The 17078-nt window shown below is 45.4% G+C and overlaps 3 protein-coding genes across 3 annotated transcripts; 1 reads left to right on the top strand and 2 right to left on the bottom strand.

Annotated features, from left to right (window-relative positions):
• The first annotated feature begins 1448 nt into the window (after positions 1 to 1448).
• LOC4343626 (peptidyl-prolyl cis-trans isomerase CYP37, chloroplastic) lies at positions 1449 to 5825 on the top strand. Its single transcript, XM_015789216.3, has 12 exons — positions 1449 to 1779; positions 1879 to 2058; positions 2147 to 2236; positions 2382 to 2477; positions 2596 to 2703; positions 2806 to 2855; positions 4067 to 4169; positions 4355 to 4408; positions 4653 to 4808; positions 5026 to 5148; positions 5374 to 5423; positions 5525 to 5825. Exons 1-12 carry the CDS (start codon positions 1615 to 1617, stop codon positions 5646 to 5648), a joined length of 1299 nt encoding a protein of 432 aa, XP_015644702.1. The 5' UTR covers positions 1449 to 1614; the 3' UTR covers positions 5649 to 5825.
• Positions 5722 to 6996, bottom strand: LOC4343627 (caffeoylshikimate esterase). The gene has a single exon (XM_015789217.3). It carries the CDS (start codon positions 6888 to 6890, stop codon positions 5886 to 5888), a length of 1005 nt encoding a protein of 334 aa, XP_015644703.1. The 5' UTR covers positions 6891 to 6996; the 3' UTR covers positions 5722 to 5885.
• A 1491-nt stretch (positions 6997 to 8487) lies between these two features.
• Positions 8488 to 9262, bottom strand: LOC4343628 (putative cell wall protein). Its single transcript, XM_015790711.3, has one exon. It carries the CDS (start codon positions 9132 to 9134, stop codon positions 8781 to 8783), a length of 354 nt encoding a protein of 117 aa, XP_015646197.1. The 5' UTR covers positions 9135 to 9262; the 3' UTR covers positions 8488 to 8780.
• Between the last annotated feature and the right edge of the window lie 7816 nt (positions 9263 to 17078).

Here is a 17078-nt window from a genome sequence, read left to right on the forward strand (position 1 = left end):
TCAATGATGGGCCACCTATTCGTTGTCAAGACAAATGTTAGTGCCCTTTGCATTGGCCGTCCTCGTTCACCGAACGCAATCACAGCGTACTAATCTTGCTACTAAACTATTCACATACGAGCTACCACTACATTAGTACTTATCCAAAACAATTATTGAAACAGTAAGTACTACTACAGTCACTACTAGTACGCTAGCTTCGTGCCATCTTAAACGTATCTTTGCGTGCAAGCTAACTTCCCTCGAGTGGTACGGTGCCACCACCATTCTTATAGCGCTGCGCGGCCAAAACAATAATCAGGTCGCGTTGATCTAACTTAACCTATCAACGAGAAGAAACTGAAGTCGTCGTCATCATCCGAATGAAAAAAACCGCTCGTGCCGATCGAGCAGTAGTAGTACTAGTAGTTTAAGGGAGGCGGCATGCAGGACGGGGAGCACCCCTCGTGCCCCGATCAGCGCCACCGCTCCATGAATCCCGCGCTGTCGAGAGCACCTAACACACGCAGCATACCCCAACGACGACGCTGTCAATGCGCGCGAGGTCATAGCTAGCGTGCGCCGAATACTACTGTGGTCCGTGGGTGGTAGTGTGACTGATGAAACCGTCCTGGATTTTACGCAAGTTATGGTCGATACTAGTACTAGCAAAGCGCGCGCTACGTGAGCAACCTCGGCGAGACGGCGCGGTGGACAGAGGGGCGGGTGGGGGCAAGCCGGCAAGGCGAGGTGGCAGCTGCAACCGCAAGGCGGTTTGATGGAAACGGTTTCTTTGGGGCCGTGCGGTGCGGGAGCGGAGCGGTGTGAGGTGTTGGCACTTGGTCTGGGGCTCGGGGATGTGGCGGCGGGCCGGCGGCGGCGTCCAGCGTGGCGCGAACGTGACCGTGTCGCGTACGTGAGCGTGCGGTGCCGGGTGGGCTGCTCGGATGCTGGTTGGAATAGGATTGCGGGATGATGGCATGTCTGCGGGTTGCGGCTGTACGCTCGTGCGGTGATCATGACATGCGTGCATGTCAATAGATCTCTCCAGCTACTTCCGTGGTCTGAGTTATTTCAGTCTTTAATTTAGCTACAGCACCTAGCAGTAATATTATTTAAGAGAGGGATGATTGTGACTACATCACCTGCCGATCATTAAGCATTTACACCGTGAGTCTTTTTTAAGAGAAAAAATACACTTCGATTTTTTAGTGGAAAGTACACTGAATCTGGGTATGGCAGTATATGTGTGTGTGCTTTCTTTTGGGATAGAGTCTGAAAACCTGTGATTAATGCAGTCCTATTACCATCTCAGGCCTCGTTGACGTAACAGGGCCGCAAAAGGCATTTCAGCCTTGTCTCTTTACGGGACAGTATTGGGCTTTGGGCTCTTGTATCGTCCCTGGGCCGTTCACCGCTGGCCCAAAACTAGGCGGTTCGGAACCGGATCACAGCTCACTGGCTGGGGATAGACGAGACGGCGACCACGACGATGACGATGACGACGACGACGGCGACGGCAGCAACGGCATCCCCACCACCACCCCCATCTCCGGTTCCTCCCCTCCCCGCGTCTCAACCCACCGGAAATCCATTCAAAAGCACCCGCGCTCCCGCACCAATCCACCGCACGCCATGGCGTCGCGAGCGGCGGCCGCGATGGTGCTCGCCGGTGCCCTTCCTGTGTTTCCCGGCCGTCCCCTGGTCGCAGCCGGCGCCAGGTGCTGCGACGGCGGCATTCGCGGGAGGGTCTCCTGCTCCTCCCACCGTCGCTCGGACCATCCCTCCTGCGCGGCTGAGGTGAGCACGCGCTGGTTGCTGGTCTCTCCTCATCCAAATGGCTTCCAAAGCTGTAGCGTTCGCTTCAGTTTAATCGTGTGGTTGTCTGGTTTGGTGCAGGAGGGAGGAGTGGTGGAGCTGCTCAAGGGCGCGGTCGCGGCGCTCGCCGTCATCGCCCAGATTTCCGTGTCGCTCCCGGCGGACGCGATCCTCTACTCGCCGGACACGAACGTGCCGAGGACGGGGGAGCTGGCGCTGAGGAGGGCCATCCCCGCGAACCCAAACATGAAGACCATACAGGTAAACTGCATCAGAATCGGCGGCGATGCATATCGCTTAGTACGGTTGGCTGGGCGTTGTTCTTAGATTGTGCGAGCCCATTTGCCAGGAATCGCTGGAGGACATTTCGTATTTGCTGAGGATACCGCAGAGGAAGCCGTATGGCTCCATGGAAGGAGACGTAAAAAAGGCCATGAAGGTAATAAGTTGACTCTGTGTCTTCTTCATAAGCATTTTTCTAGCAACAATGTTTTGCTTCTTCTATGCATTGTGAACTTCTTATTGAACTTGCTGAGCTGTTGTCCTGAATGCTGATATATAGAACAAATGCGCTCTGGATGCAGATAGCAATGGACAACAAGGATGCGATCTTGGCAAGTATACCTGTAGAACTCAAGGAAAAGGGCTCGAAGTTATATACCTCCTTGCTTGAAGAGAAGGTCAGTAGGTTCTAGGATGTGCTCATGGTGAATTGCAGTTTATGAAACAGATCAAATTCTGGTTTTCACTTGTACTTATTTATAAATTATACCTGAGCTACTTTGGAATCAACTGCAGGGTGGTTTGCAAACTCTCTTGAAATATATAAAGGAAAATGATCCTGACAGACTTTCGGTTGCACTTGCTTCTTCTCTTGATACTGTTGCTGAATTGGAGCTGTTACAGGTAACTGTACTAAACTGAATAGAAGTTTCATTATGTTTAAAGGAGGATGATTATACTCCGGCGATGATCGGATTACTTAAAGGGGGAAATTTCTTTCAACAGGCTCCAGGTTTATCCTTCCTCTTACCACAACAATATTTGGAATATCCAAGGTAACTTTTGTTGATCTCTCCAAAGCTTAAAATCTAAATGTTTCTTTGTCTCTAGAATTATTGTGAGGGAAGGGCAGAGATAGGTCCGAAGATTGAAGGTGACATTTGATTATACTGAGTTACTGACATGCATGGTTCTATGTCCTGCAAACAAGTATAAGCTCTATGTCAGTATAAGTTTTAAGATAACCAGGTCTCTGCCCCCAAGTTCTTGATGGTAATAATCAAAGCTGCCGCTATTAGTAGGTTTTCAAAATGAATTCAATAGAAAACTTACCAGTTTTTCCATTGTTGCAAATTAATTGGTTTTGACAAACTTGCCATTTTATCATATTTGCAAACTCACTATTTATTGCTGGTGTCACCCTTCATATATTTCATGGAGTAGAAACTGTCGAATAAAAAGTACTTTCTAGTTAATTCCAAGTGGGAACTTATTTTTATTTATAACATATATCATCACATAGTATTATAAAATCATTAAGGCCAGATTGGTACAGGGTGGCAAGAAAACCTCACAAGCATTTTTCTTTTCGAACTCTTGAGGAATGGTGAATTTTTCTTGGGTTCTGATTGGCTGATCGCTTCAGCAGCAATGTCGGTAAATTTGAGCGCATGTTTTTAGTTTACTTAGTCGTCCTTTAGGTCCCCTGTTTTTCTTCTGTTTTGGGTCTTTGGGGTCGGTGAAGTATGGGCCCAGGTTGTTGTCCAAGTTGTCCATTTTAGGTGCGCACTTTTGCGCCAGAGCGAGTCGTGTCCTTGTCGCGCCCGGCACATTCTGATCATGTGGGATGGCACACGACACGGTGGAACGTGTCATGTGCATGAAGGCCTCAATGGAAACTACTTTGGGCCTCCTGTAATCCGTATAAACAACAGTGGAGAAAACTGAGAAAAGCTACAGTGAGATTGCGCAGCGCCAAATTCATTCGCGTCTCTGTTCTTTGTTCTTGTGAGTGTTCCTTCAATCCCAGGGGGATCGCTGACAAGCAATACACTCAGTATGTGTAGCTGATTAGCAGATTATGTAAGGTGGTGTTTGGATGGGAGGGGGACTAAAATAAGTCCCTCCCATCCCAAACAGGCCCTAAGTGTAATGGTGCTTTGAACATTCCATCCCTGTGGCACTTATATTAAGCATGCAATCATTCCTCCAGTCTGTAACGAAATGTTCATTTGTACATTTAATTTAAACAGCTCGCTTTTAATAGGCTAGCAGGAAGAGGAGTTGTTGAATTCTCAGTGGAGAAAGGTGATGGTTCAACATTCTTTCCAACTGCTGGTGGTGAACCAAAAAGTGTTGCTACAATTCAGGTGGCTTTGAATGGCTGTGTAATTGTCTGGTATCATAAACTGCAGTCTTTTGACATTGAGAAATAAGAACCTTATCCTTGGTTGTTATCTTTTGTCATACCATGGTGTGCAAGAGTATGGTTCTGTATACAGTTGCAGTTATAAAATTCCACGTGTCAGCTATTGATTTCTTTACTAATTTCCAGGTAGTGATTGATGGATATTCTGCCCCACTGACTGCTGGAAACTTTGCGAAATTGGTAAGGTAGCTTAACTCCAACCTCATCTCACTATTGATTATTTCCTGCCAATAGCTCTGCCTTCTGACATATATGATAAAGATCATCGAAATGATTGTGTTCATCGACATAACATCTTCGAGAACATCAATTTAAGATTTCATGTTTCTGCGATGTGCTAAAAAAATTTCCTTTACTAGCTCTTGATTTTCTTTTCAGTAGTTAGGTTACATCATCTGATCCAATGAAATGAACTTTTCTTCAGGTGTTGGATGGGGCATATGATGGGATAAAACTGAAATGTGCAAGTCAGGCAATTATTGCAGACAACGAGAATGGAAAGAAAGGTTACACTGTTCCATTAGAGGTCATGCCTGCTGGGCAGTTTGAACCGTTATACAGAACTCCGCTAAGTATTCAGGTCAGTATTCCACACTGTTAGGTCTGTTCTGAAGGGGTATTTGGATCTAAATCATCAATCAAAATCCTTACGATTTAGTTCAAACTGGAAGTGTATGTAAAAAGGATATTAAAGAAAGCCCACTCATCTGGACTACCCTGTAAATGCCAGTGAAATCTGAGAGTTACCGTCTTTCGTAAGTCATAACCCAGTTCCTTTGTTACTTGATCCAATACAGGATGGAGAATTGCCAGTCCTTCCGATGTCTGTATATGGTGCCGTTGCTATGGCCCATAGTGTGGATTCTGATGAATACTCGTCACCAAGCCAATTCTTCTTCTATCTGTATGACAAGAGAAATGTGAGTAAATGGATATATCTTTAGAACTAGACATATTCGCTAGCACAGTATTTTAAATTCAGATTGCATAAGTGCATGTACCTCAACAGTGCACCCGTCTACCTCTTGTGTTGTGAACCATATTTCTGAATGCTTCTGCTTTTCTAGACCCATAGCGTGCCCTATGTATAAGAACTAATTGCGTAAATATTTTAATTTGTGATTATTTTCCTTTATCTTGTGCAGTCTGGTTTAGGAGGAATATCTTTTGATGAAGGGCAATTCTCAGTATTCGGGTAAGTAGTGATTGCCATTACAGAACTGTGACCACTAGACAGCAAACTTGGTTTATTTTGTGGATTAACAACAGAGAACTGTGTCGATCAAACATCTGCAGGTATACCACAGATGGAAGAGAAGTTCTGTCGCAGATTAAAACTGGAGATATAATTCGTTCTGCCAAGCTTGTACAAGGTAGAGAGCGCCTTGTACTGCCTCCAGAAGCGCCGGCAGAGAGCTGATACAACGGCAAGCTTCGCAAACTGGAAACATTCTTTCATTGGTCAGGAGACTTAGCATATTTTATACCATAAATCATGTAAACCTGACTGAGCAGTTCATCAAATTTATATATAGAATCACTGCAAATGTTCATCAAATTTATATATAGAATCACTGCAAATTTGCACATTTAATCATTCTTTTTGTGCATTTGCTACTTCACAATAATCTGAATAGAGTGGAGTGAATCCTGGATACTAATCTTGTATTGTCAGGAAGCTGCCCTCCTCCCTCGGCGTGCATCTCTCGTTGAGCCACGCGAGAATGTCAGCGCGGACGCGCTCGATGTTCTCGTCAGGCTCCCCGAAGAGCATGGAGTGCATCATCCCGTCGTATATCTTGATGGTCTTGTCCTTGCTGGCGGCGGCGTCGTACAGCGCGCGGCTGATGTCCGGGTCGGTCACCTCGTCGGCGCTGCCGTGCACGACGAGGAACGGGACGGTGACTTCGCCGAGGCGGGCGCCGAGCTCGTCGGTGGCGCGCAGCAGCTCGACGACGGTGCCGAGCCTCGGCCGGCCGCTATAGCGCATGGGGTTGCGCGCGGCGATGAGGCGCTTGGCCGGCACCTTGACGGACTTCTCGATGAGGTCGGCGGTGGGGACGATGGCGAGCGTGGGCGCGAAGCGGGCGACGAAGGTGAGGATCTGCGGCAGCGGCCATGGCGGGCGGATCCGGTCGGAGATCTTGCACATGGGCGCCACCAGCACGGCGCCGGCCCACTCCTCCGGCGGCGTGCGGAGGTGGATGAGGAGGCAGATGGCCCCGCCCATGGACTCCCCGAACAGGAAGCACGGCAGCCCGGCGTGCTCCTCCCGCCGCCGGACGGAGCGGAAGAAGGCGAGCAGGTCGGCGATGGCGGAATCGAGGTCGGGGACGAACGCGCGGAGGCCGTGGGAGCGGCCATGGCCGGGGAGGTCGGCGGCGAAGCAGGCGAAGCCGGAGCGGGCGAGGAAGACGGCCGTGGACTGGAACGTCCAGCTGATGTCGTTGCCGTAGCCGTGCACCATGAACACGAGCGCCCGCGGCGCGCCGTCGCCACGGGGCCGCCACGCCCGCGTGAAGAGGCGGCGCCCGCCCGGCGGGGTGAAGTAGGACGACTCGCCATCCGCGCCGTGCGCCGCGTAGTACTCAGCCTCCGTCGCCGGCTGCTCGCCCCAGAAGTTCACATCCGGGGCCTCCTCATGCCGCTCGCCGTCCGGCATGGTGGGGAATCGGTTGGGCCGGTGCGTGGCGTGCGGATGGGGAACAGGTGGTGGTGGTGGTGGCCGGAGAGTTGGGGAGTCGTTGCGTAGCAGCAGGGGAGTTTACGATTCGTTTCGTTCGGCGTTTCGGTTTTGGGGTTGGGTGGAACTGCTCGTGCCTCCGGTCTAACAGGCCCGTTAATGCGATAGCGAAATTATCGACAATGTTGGGCTTTCTGAAAAGAGAGCACTGTTACACGGACTAAAATTTTCAAACTAAACTTTTACTGACAAATCTTCTCAACTGTTTGATTTAGATAGATGAAAGTTATAAAAAAAATCTAGATACTCATAGCACGACGAATTAGTGTTAGTAAGAATTTATAGTAAAAAAATTGAAAAATACATTAATATGATTTTTAAAGCAATTTTCCTATAAAATTATTTGTAAAATACACATTATAAATAATATGTGCATGAAAAACGAGAGAATAGAAGTTGGGAGAATATATATATATAAATATATATAAATATATAATACAATCCTTAAAATCTGAATAAGAATGTAGGCTGTATGAGGAGAGCTGGAGGCTCTAAGATGAGCTGCTTATAAACTTCCAATATAGGGGTCTTGGTTTGAATTGGAGCCAATTTAACTTTTTTTCAAAACAAATTTGGAACCAAAATTTAGGGGCTGTTCAGATTGATGATATTTTCAACCATACCATTTTTTTTTCAAAGTTGCTAAAAATGTGCCTTCATTTAGGTTTTTTTGCTAAACTTTGATAAACACATAATAAATCATATTAAAATTTTGGTAATATTGCCATCCTATCAAAATATCACTTTTCACCAGAGTCATTCTTTGGACCGCTAAGTTTACCGAAAACCTGAGCCGTATGGCCCACATACCAACCCTTTTGTTTGTACCGGCGAATCCTGCTGTCATGGGCCTCAGCTCTCATGGGCCATCTACTCTCTTTACTCCTTTTCAACTCGAAGAAGGGGACCACCTATACATTTGTCGACAAATTTTCTCCTAAAAATTTGACAGATGTAATTACAGTATAATCGTAATGTAATTACACTGTAACTTGTATGTAATTACACTGTAACTTGCATGTAACTACAGTGTAACTTTTATGTAAGTTTCACGTAATTTTAAATTATTAGATCTATTATAAAGATTTGTTTTGGTGAGGAAGAAAAAAAATCACAGTACACACATATCTGAAAAAAAATTGTTCCCACAACCTTTATTTTACCAAAATAATATGTTATGGAGAGATTTTTTGAAAGTTACATACAAGTTATATTATAGTTACAGTGTAATTACATGCAAATTACAGTGTAATTACATTACGGTTGTACTGTAATTACATCTGTCAAATTTTTAGGGGAAAATTTGTCGACAAATATATAGCAAAATTGCGAAGAAATTAAGCCGGTGAAAAGGCGTCCGATCCGATGACGGACCGTCCGATGAGTACAACATGGAGTATGCGGTACGTAGCCTAGCTGCCTTCATTCTGTACTTGCATGGTCCTGCCTCCAATGCACACTTGCACAGTGTTTTGGATATACCGTCCTGCCTGCACGATGAATACACACAGACGTATAGCTTCCAATTGCATCTTAATTTAGTACGTGAACAGTAATTACTTTACCGAGCTCTTGCATAATCACTCACCAATTAATACATTATTACGAGTTCAAAGCTAACAAAAGCACGCGATCGATCAAGCCAAACATCTGAATGCATCCTACGCATCCACACACAATTGAAAAACTAAACGACTCCACTACGGCAGCCGTGCACCGACGGGGACACGTGGGATCACACACATTATTACTCCGGCAAACCGCCGCCTAGCTAGCTAGCTCGGCGACGACGGCGAGCCGGCGGGTGATTCAGGGAGAAGACGAGCCGGGCTGGAAGGGGTTGGGCACCTCGAAGCCGGGGTTGGGGACCCATGTGTCGTCGGCGCCGGGGAGGAACTGCCCGTGCTCGGCTGCCGGGACGCTGTGGTCGACTCCGGTGATGTCCGGCACGTAGGTGCTGCCGAGCTCGAACCGCCCGAGCCCAGGGATCAACACCGTCCCCTCGTGGAACGTCTCCGGCTGCTTCACGTCCGCCGCCGCCACCGGCGCAGCCGTCTTCTTCTCCTCCGCCGGGACGCTGCGCGCCGCCGCCGTAGTGGAGCACGCCGCCGCGGCCACCACCAGGACCGTGAGGACGAGCAGCGACGACGATGACCTGGCCATGCCTATATCACAATGATCGCGACGGGAGCTAGATCACAAGACAAGAGAGAGGGAGATGGCTTGTGATGCCGACGGTCGCTCGCTGCGATGGATGCTGATGTGTGTGGGAAGTTGGTGACGCCGCGGCGACCTTATATAGACCACGTCAACGCAACGCGCATGCACGTACGTACGGGACGGGGCAGTTCGGTGATTCGATCGGCCGGGGAGAGAAACCGAGAGGGAAAAGGCGGCGCGTTTAATTCCTGGATCGCACGGTGCGCGAGCTGCCGTGCGCGACAACACGATACCCCTCGGCTTGGCGCGGTTTGTTACCACCGCGCGCGACGTCTCACTGACAAGGCGGGGGAGCGTGCGTGCATGCGTCGCGCGTGTGGTTGTCGTCGTCGGGGTACTACTGACTCCTACTACGTATAGCTAGGCCGGTTACCCACTCGATGGGGATGGATGGAACCATGGGAGATTTGGGAGGGGCCCTCGATCGCGCGCTGCCAAGTTATTCAGCTGGCAGTTATGCCGGCCAGGGGGTTCTTCCAACTACCCTGGCATGCGCGTTATAGCGCCGGCGCCGGCCGGCCGCGATCATGGCATGGAGCGGCCAATTATTTCCTCGAGGCTCCATTGTCTCGAGATAGATCTCTTACTTGCGAATCCTGTCTAGCTACTGTCATCTACTGCTAGCTGATTAATTAGTACTGTAGTATAAGAGCAGGGATAATAGAGGAGCCTGCTATGGGCTTATGCAAGATGTTATAGCCAGTGCATATAATAGCATGCTCTGTACACATACTCTACTACAAATAAATAAGTATTTTTATATGTTTGGTGGGACCGACATGTCAAATACCTTCTTTCTCTTGATATGGGTCCAAACTGTCAGCACGTCTAGGCGCTCGTGCCTAGCGGGCGGCTGCAGAAGCGCCGGCTTCCTTCTCTCACATCGCTTTTTCTCTTCCACGTCAGCTCGAGACATCATCTGCTGGCTAATCGTCTACTTATTAGACTTGCTCTAACAAGGCTGGTGTTTACTTGACACGCTGTCACACGAAACGTACTAAATGTTTTCCCGTTGAACGTTGAATGGATCGGAATCGGGATGATGCAAAACAGAATCAAGGCCATTTTGGGAACTTAATTAAGATTCTAAGGAACAACTTATAATTAGTAGATACTGATAATTTGAAAAAACTGGGTTTCTTACCTTCTGATTTCTTATTTATTTTCTAGATTCCACAATTACGTATACTCAGAATTTTAGGTGAAAAATCTAAACTATTTAAGGTAACAGAAGATTTTGTAAGAAGCTGCAATTTCATATGACTTAAATCGCTACTTGCAACCGTTGAGGTTTGGAAAAGGCAAAATAATAGTATAAGTGATAGGTCTGCATTTGTTTTCTCGGCTATATATGTTCCTGGTCTGATTTTGGTCACTAACTACGAAACAGCTCACCATGGGTAACCCGGCTCTTAAAAAACAATCCTAGGAATATTAGGCTACTATAAAAAAGAATTGTTTTTTTTCAAAAAGCCTGCACTATTAATTGTTCCATCAAAATCCGCATGAATTGATAATTTGATATAGACACTAGTGCTAGTTCTTCACAACAGAGATGTTGATTGATCAACAAATTAATTTGGGCCAATTTATTTGTCGGAAAAGAAAAAACTTATTAAGGTACTATGATATGTTGGCTCCAAATTGTCCCTTTTGGCCGGTTGGACATGAAACAAGCTAAACACTAGAGTAGTCTAGACGCAGCTTCCAACTAATTTTGGTGGCTTGGTACTAGGACATGCCACTAATGATTGTGCCATTGATTAATCCATGCCGGAGAGAGCTTAATTATGCATGATCGATCTTGCCCCCCATTTAATTGGTACACATACGTCTTTTTCAATTGTTAGACCACTAGTTAACATGTATACAGATACTCACATGCATATTCTACACTTGCACTACCTCAATCTTGATCTGGCACGCATAATGGACTGCTGGGTTTTCCTTTAGAACAATCATGGCCTGTTCGATTCGATGCTAATTAAGCGCACTGTTGGATTATAAAAGTTTTAAAACTATATATACTTTGAGTAATTTGCTACAAAATTAAAAATCTAAATCGATGTATAAAAAATTAGCATGCATCAAATCTACTATCAAACATGTAGTTTTACAATACAATATTTTAAATATGTAATTTTATAGTAGTTGGATCAAAACATCTATAGTTTTGTGAAATCTACTCAATTATTTTCGTTGGTGTGAGCACTTCCCGCATCGTCCACGTGCAGGCAACACTGGGCGAAATCCTAGCTGCCGCCCGCTCCTTCCCTCTCCGCCACGTCGCCGTCGGAGCACACTACTAGAAAAGCCGAGTGACATGCTGAGAAGGCGATGGTGGGGCCAAAACCCAGCTAGGCTCGGTCTCCGGCGTGGGGGAAAAGAGCGAAACCGGCAGCGGCTACACACCTCGGTGAGCGCGGCAACGGATTCGACGCTAACTCCACCGGATCTAGTCCCCCGCAACTGGATTCCCCCCTCTCACAGACGTCGAATTTAGCGGGGGCTGCAATTAACACTACGGGGCAAACGACAGCGTGGCGCGGGAGGGCTGGCACAGCCGATGATGGCAGGAGGCTGGCACGGCGCAAGCAGATGTGATGTGACTCCAACATGGTGATAGTGGTGGGATCGGAGCGGCAAGGCGCGACCGGGGGAAAAAGAGGTCACGGCTCGTGGCAGGCAGTGTTGGCGGCGACAAGGAGCAACTTGATAAGGCGATAGCAATGCAGACGGGTGGATTGAGAGTGGGCAGTCCAGCCGAGGTGGCGGCAACGATGGTGCCCTGATGTGGGCGTGTAGTCCTGCCATGGGCTCCGATCTACACACTAGTCGTCTTGCGGTGGCGCCTTGCCGCCACAAGATGGACACGTTGGCGGGCTAGTGTTGGGTAGAGGGGATCCGTTCTTATCTCTCACCCTCTCGTTTAGCTCAACTACATGGATGGTTTTGGAGCGCGTCAGATGTTAGAACTCCTACTTGATGGGCGACTGGTGGGGAGGCGCTAGCGCGGGGCTACTTGTTGAAAGGTTTACAGTTGGTGATGGCTTCTTTTTCCAGGAGGAGACCTCGGTAAGGGTTGGCAGAAAAATAACAGGCGAAAACCCGACTTCTTTGTGTGGGCAACGGCCACGCTTGTGGGCATCGTTTTCTCTTGGGGTGTTGTTGTTTGATTTTTCCTACCCTCCCTGATGGATTTCTTAGAGTGAAAACCATGTCCTAGGTCTCGGGGTGAGCAGCAACGATAATCTCAAGTGTCATATTCTTCTTGAAGACGTTATGTAGAGATCCATTCTCTTTGAGATGTCGTGTCCCTCTGTTTTCAGTAGAGGGTTCTAATCATAGATGTGTCGTGTGGTTGTCTTTTTGTTTTTTTAGCTATAAGCTTACAGTTATAGTATAATTTTTATGAGGGTTGTTTAAAGAAAACTATTTTCGCTGGCACCATCATTCTCTTACTCATGAATTAATTATGATGATTGATGATGGCCACGCTGTGAACACAAACACGCAATGCACAGGACGATATGGTGCAGCTATAATTACAAGTGATTGATTGAACGGTAATTATATATTTAAGTACACCGTAACGGAGAGACAGCCACGACCAGTTGCTCATTTCCATCATTTTGACGAGGACGTAACTAGAAAACGAGATGTGCAACAAGAAACGCGGCCATGTCATGATCAATGGAGGTGGGTTTCTGTACCGTAATTGCGCTGCTCGCTGGCCCGTGCCATATGCCTCCCCGAATCGGGTGGAGAACTGGAGGAAAGACTAGAAAAATTCAGAGCTAGAGTTCAGTACATCAGTACAAGATCAGCTTGAAAATCGCAATGCTACAAGCTGCAATTCCCTGTAGCAGATAGATCGAAGTGCATGTGAAGTTTTGTGATCTTCTGGACCAGTACGGCACAGTCTCACGGCGGTGTATGACTGTGGGTTACCTTCCCGGCGGTGCGGAATTTAGTGCGAGCTAGGGACCAATCCTTGTAGACTACTTGTTGGATTTCGTTGGTTTTGTGATTTGTCCTCGTTGTAGTCGTCCTTTGGAACTAGTCCCACACAGGACTCTGTAACGGGAGATGTTTAATTTGTCCCCGCCGTTTTACCCGGTACATGTTACATGTAGCAACCATTTCTCGTAGTAAAATGGCGAGAGAGATTAGAGCCAATTTTGTTCCTTGATTGCAGATCGAGTATATTTCCGGCCTATGTATTGCTTGGCATTATTTTTTTAGAAACATGGATGATAATATTAAATATAACTATATAAGAGACTGTTTACTGTTAGCATGTGTTTGGTTTGGAAACAAGGTGATATGGTTTGGACTCATCCGTGTTTTTAGGATGGGATGATCCGATCTATCTATTTAGCATAAGGGATCAGATGATCCTACTTTTAAAGGAATAACTCACAGATCAGCGAGACAGCGATAGAAAAAAGTGGGTTGGATTGGTCAGCCAGTTTTTTTATGGACTATCCCAATATAGATCCTATGGGAATATTCTCTGTTAGGGACCATCTATCTCGCCTGTGCTCAAACCAAACACACCGAAAAATACGTTCAACCCAACCCAACCCATCCCAACCCTTAAACCAAACGCATGCTAGTGTCATGGATATAGGATATTGGAAATATTTATGTATTAACATTGGTGGAACTCACCATATACCAAATCTTATATGGAATAAAATCGTTCCGGATAAGTAAAGAGAAACAGAGTCTAACTTAGACACTACAAGGTTACTCGAATCGTATCCATACATGGTTCCCTAGTTATATTTGGACAAGGGAACATCCGAAGATAAAAATACAAGACACAAAGAAAAAGAGGGGACAATCCAAGGCAACCCAATACAGATCAACACAAAACTATATAACCTCAATACGGAGTCATAAAAACCGATAAAAGGAATCTAGAGCTACTTCCAATATCACTGAGTTCTTATTCAAGAAAGTTGACTACCTTAACCTCTAGCTGTCAACCAAATATGAGAGCTTTGCGTCTCTAGGCTGATAGAGACTAGATTAGCCCATCCTGTATATTGTACTAGTGTGATGTTGATACTCCCTCCGTTTTATATTATAAGTAGTTTTGATTTTTTAAGTCAAACTTCTGTAAGTTTTATCAAATTTGTAGAAAAAAATTAGCAATATCTACAACACTGAATTAGTTTCATTAAAACTAATATTTAATATAGTTTTATAATATTTTTTATAAACTTAGTCAAACCTAAAAAGTTTAATCAATAAAAAAGTCAAAAAAATTTATAATATGAAACGGTGGTAGTATATAATGGCAACACCGGTTTCAGTATAGGAGTGGAGCTATTATTCGTAAATAGGAGACTCGAAGCTGTATAAAAGATAAATCTTTGTCCACTGGCTCTTTTATCTCATCACATATACCCTGGTACTAACGATAATAATACTCTACAAATACCGTTGTTGGGTATAACCAACGGAGAGTTAAGAGACCCATACAATCTTATTGTTGCAGAAAGAACGTTAAACATGTCAACCAAGAACAAAGATACTTTATTTTTGTGAGCAGGCGAGCACAACCACAATACTGAGCTCCCCACACGCACAAAACTATTTGAACGAGCATCGGATACCATCTTTGCTCCTTTTGACAAATATACAAGCCGGCACAATAATAAAATTGACGATCCGCGCTGTAAGTAGGTGCTATCAATTGAATCATTGACAACCCGGCAAACAAGAATCCCTATAACTTCATCAAAGATCACATGATTGAAGTAGGGCGAAATCTAATTCGCGCACGCTCTCTGTTTTGCCTTATCACGCGACACGCTCATCGGCTGTCTGATCCCACAAGCGCTGGTGCGTCTGTACATGGCCTGGTGATTCACGGACGTGGCATCATCCAGAGGAATCCAAATTGGAAGCCATGTGATGCTCTACGCTACGCCGGCTTGAAAAATGATTTTATCTTAAACTAATCATCCGATCTACGATCCGATTACACCGGTGTGTTCGTAAGAATTGAATCTTTATAACAAGATCTCACATGATTATATTTTGATGAAAAATTAGAAATTACTTTTATAATATATCTAAATTACTTTTAGATTTCACTAAATTACTTCTTAGACCCATAAAAGTAAATTCAATAAAGCCTAAAAGTAATTTACATATATTATAGAAGTAACTTAGAACAAAAAGAAAGTAACCTTATCACGACATTAAAAGTAAATCCGTTATGGAGGTAAAAACATGAGTCTATATAAAAATTAAATTTAATCAGCACAAATTACATCATTGACTAAACATGATTATAAAATAAACAACTCACAACATGAATGTAAGATTTCTTTTAATGCCGTAACAAGTTACTTCACTTTTGTTTTAAGTTACTTCTATAATATAGGTAAATTACTATCAAGCTTTATTAAATTACTTTTATGACTAAGAAGTAATTTAATGGAATCTAAAAGTAATTTAGATATATTATAAAATTGATTTCTATTTTTTCATAAAAATATAGTGATGTGAGATCTTGTTATAAAGATTTAATTGTTATGAACACAATAGTGTAATCGGATCGTAAATCGGATGGGTAATCTAAGAGAAAATTCCATAAGAAGAAAAAAATACATGCACTTTTGAGTATACTAGTAGCAATTAGATATGAGATTGAGATAGCTGGTTATGACCATACAAAGAACGGTCTCGTTGTAGACACGTCCTTGAAGTAGCTATGACCAGGGTTTACAAAATCGAAAAAAAAAATTCTCGGTCTTTCGGACTGGCTGGAGGACACAAGCCGCTCGGTTTTAAAATCATTTAAAAAAATTCAAACTGGATTAGATTTTTTTAGAGTCAACTTTTTCATGAAATATATAAAAAAAAGTAAACCCAATTTTTTTTCAAAGAGGTAGGAAAAAACTGTAGACAATCCCCTCTCGAAAGCTAGAAGGAAAAAAATAATTCAACAAATAAATCGAAAAATCTTTATTCAAGTGGCAAGGGCGTGTGTCAGGGTTACGGGTAAGGTATACCCTCCACCCTTCGATATACGTTACATATCGATATGGTATACTTGCGTGTATACGGACGTTTTCGGCATACGTTAAGGAAATTCATTATGGAGTTCACAGACGGAAGGAGTCCTACTCGGATAGAATTGGGTCGTCATTGTATCGTACTGGGTCCGATGTCTCCGGGTCCTACTTGGAGACCAGTTGACCTGCGGTATAAAAGGGACCCCCCGGGAGGACCTAAGGCATCGAATCTTACCGCCAACACATCCACCACAACCTACGAAGCCGGAGCCTACAGGAGCCAAGTCGCCGGGTGATCTAGTCGAATCAACTCGACTACGATCTCGTCGGTATCGTCGAGTTCCGCTATTCCCTTTGTAACATGTGGTTTCCATCATATAATCCCATATCAACTGGATTAGGGCTATTACCTATCAAGGGGCCTGAACCAGTATAATCTTTGTTTTCTACCAACTCGATGTCGTATTACGTAGATCCTCGTACCAGCGTACCCCAATACCCTCTATATCCGGTCTACGGGTATCCCCTGTCGACAGTGGCGCGCCAGGTAGGGGGACTTGGTGCTCAAGGTTCTACTACTATGTCATCCAACTTCGTCGACAACAGCGCCAACACCAACCTTAACCAAGGAGTTCCTACTTCAACAATGCTGGTGTGGACACAAGTCGGCGAAATAGTCTTCCCGGTTTATACCACGGTGCCAATCTCGGCTGGTCTATCAATGGCTGGAAACGAGAACGCAGTGGCTGCAACCCAGGACGACTCCATGTCGAAGGATCCTCCCGCCGAAGCGGAGATCGGAACGTCGACGACATCCGAGCCCGAGAAGGATCCTAGTGCGGCCAAACCT

This window comes from Oryza sativa, chromosome 7 (assembly GCF_034140825.1).
Source record: "Oryza sativa Japonica Group chromosome 7, ASM3414082v1".
NCBI lineage: Eukaryota > Viridiplantae > Streptophyta > Magnoliopsida > Poales > Poaceae > Oryza > Oryza sativa.

Excerpts from the sequence above, each read along its gene's own strand:
- LOC4343626 (XM_015789216.3), top strand. The coding sequence starts at position 1,615 with ATGGCGTCGCGAGCGGCGGCCGCGATGGTGCTCGCCGGTGCCCTTCCT. Across the intron at positions 4,409-4,652 it reads CTGGAAACTTTGCGAAATTG|GTGTTGGATGGGGCATATGA; the intron begins GTAAGGTAGCTT and ends ACTTTTCTTCAG. Across the intron at positions 4,809-5,025 it reads GAACTCCGCTAAGTATTCAG|GATGGAGAATTGCCAGTCCT; the intron begins GTCAGTATTCCA and ends GATCCAATACAG.
- LOC4343627 (XM_015789217.3), bottom strand. The coding sequence starts at position 6,890 with ATGCCGGACGGCGAGCGGCATGAGGAGGCCCCGGATGTGAACTTCTGG.
- LOC4343628 (XM_015790711.3), bottom strand. The coding sequence starts at position 9,134 with ATGGCCAGGTCATCGTCGTCGCTGCTCGTCCTCACGGTCCTGGTGGTG.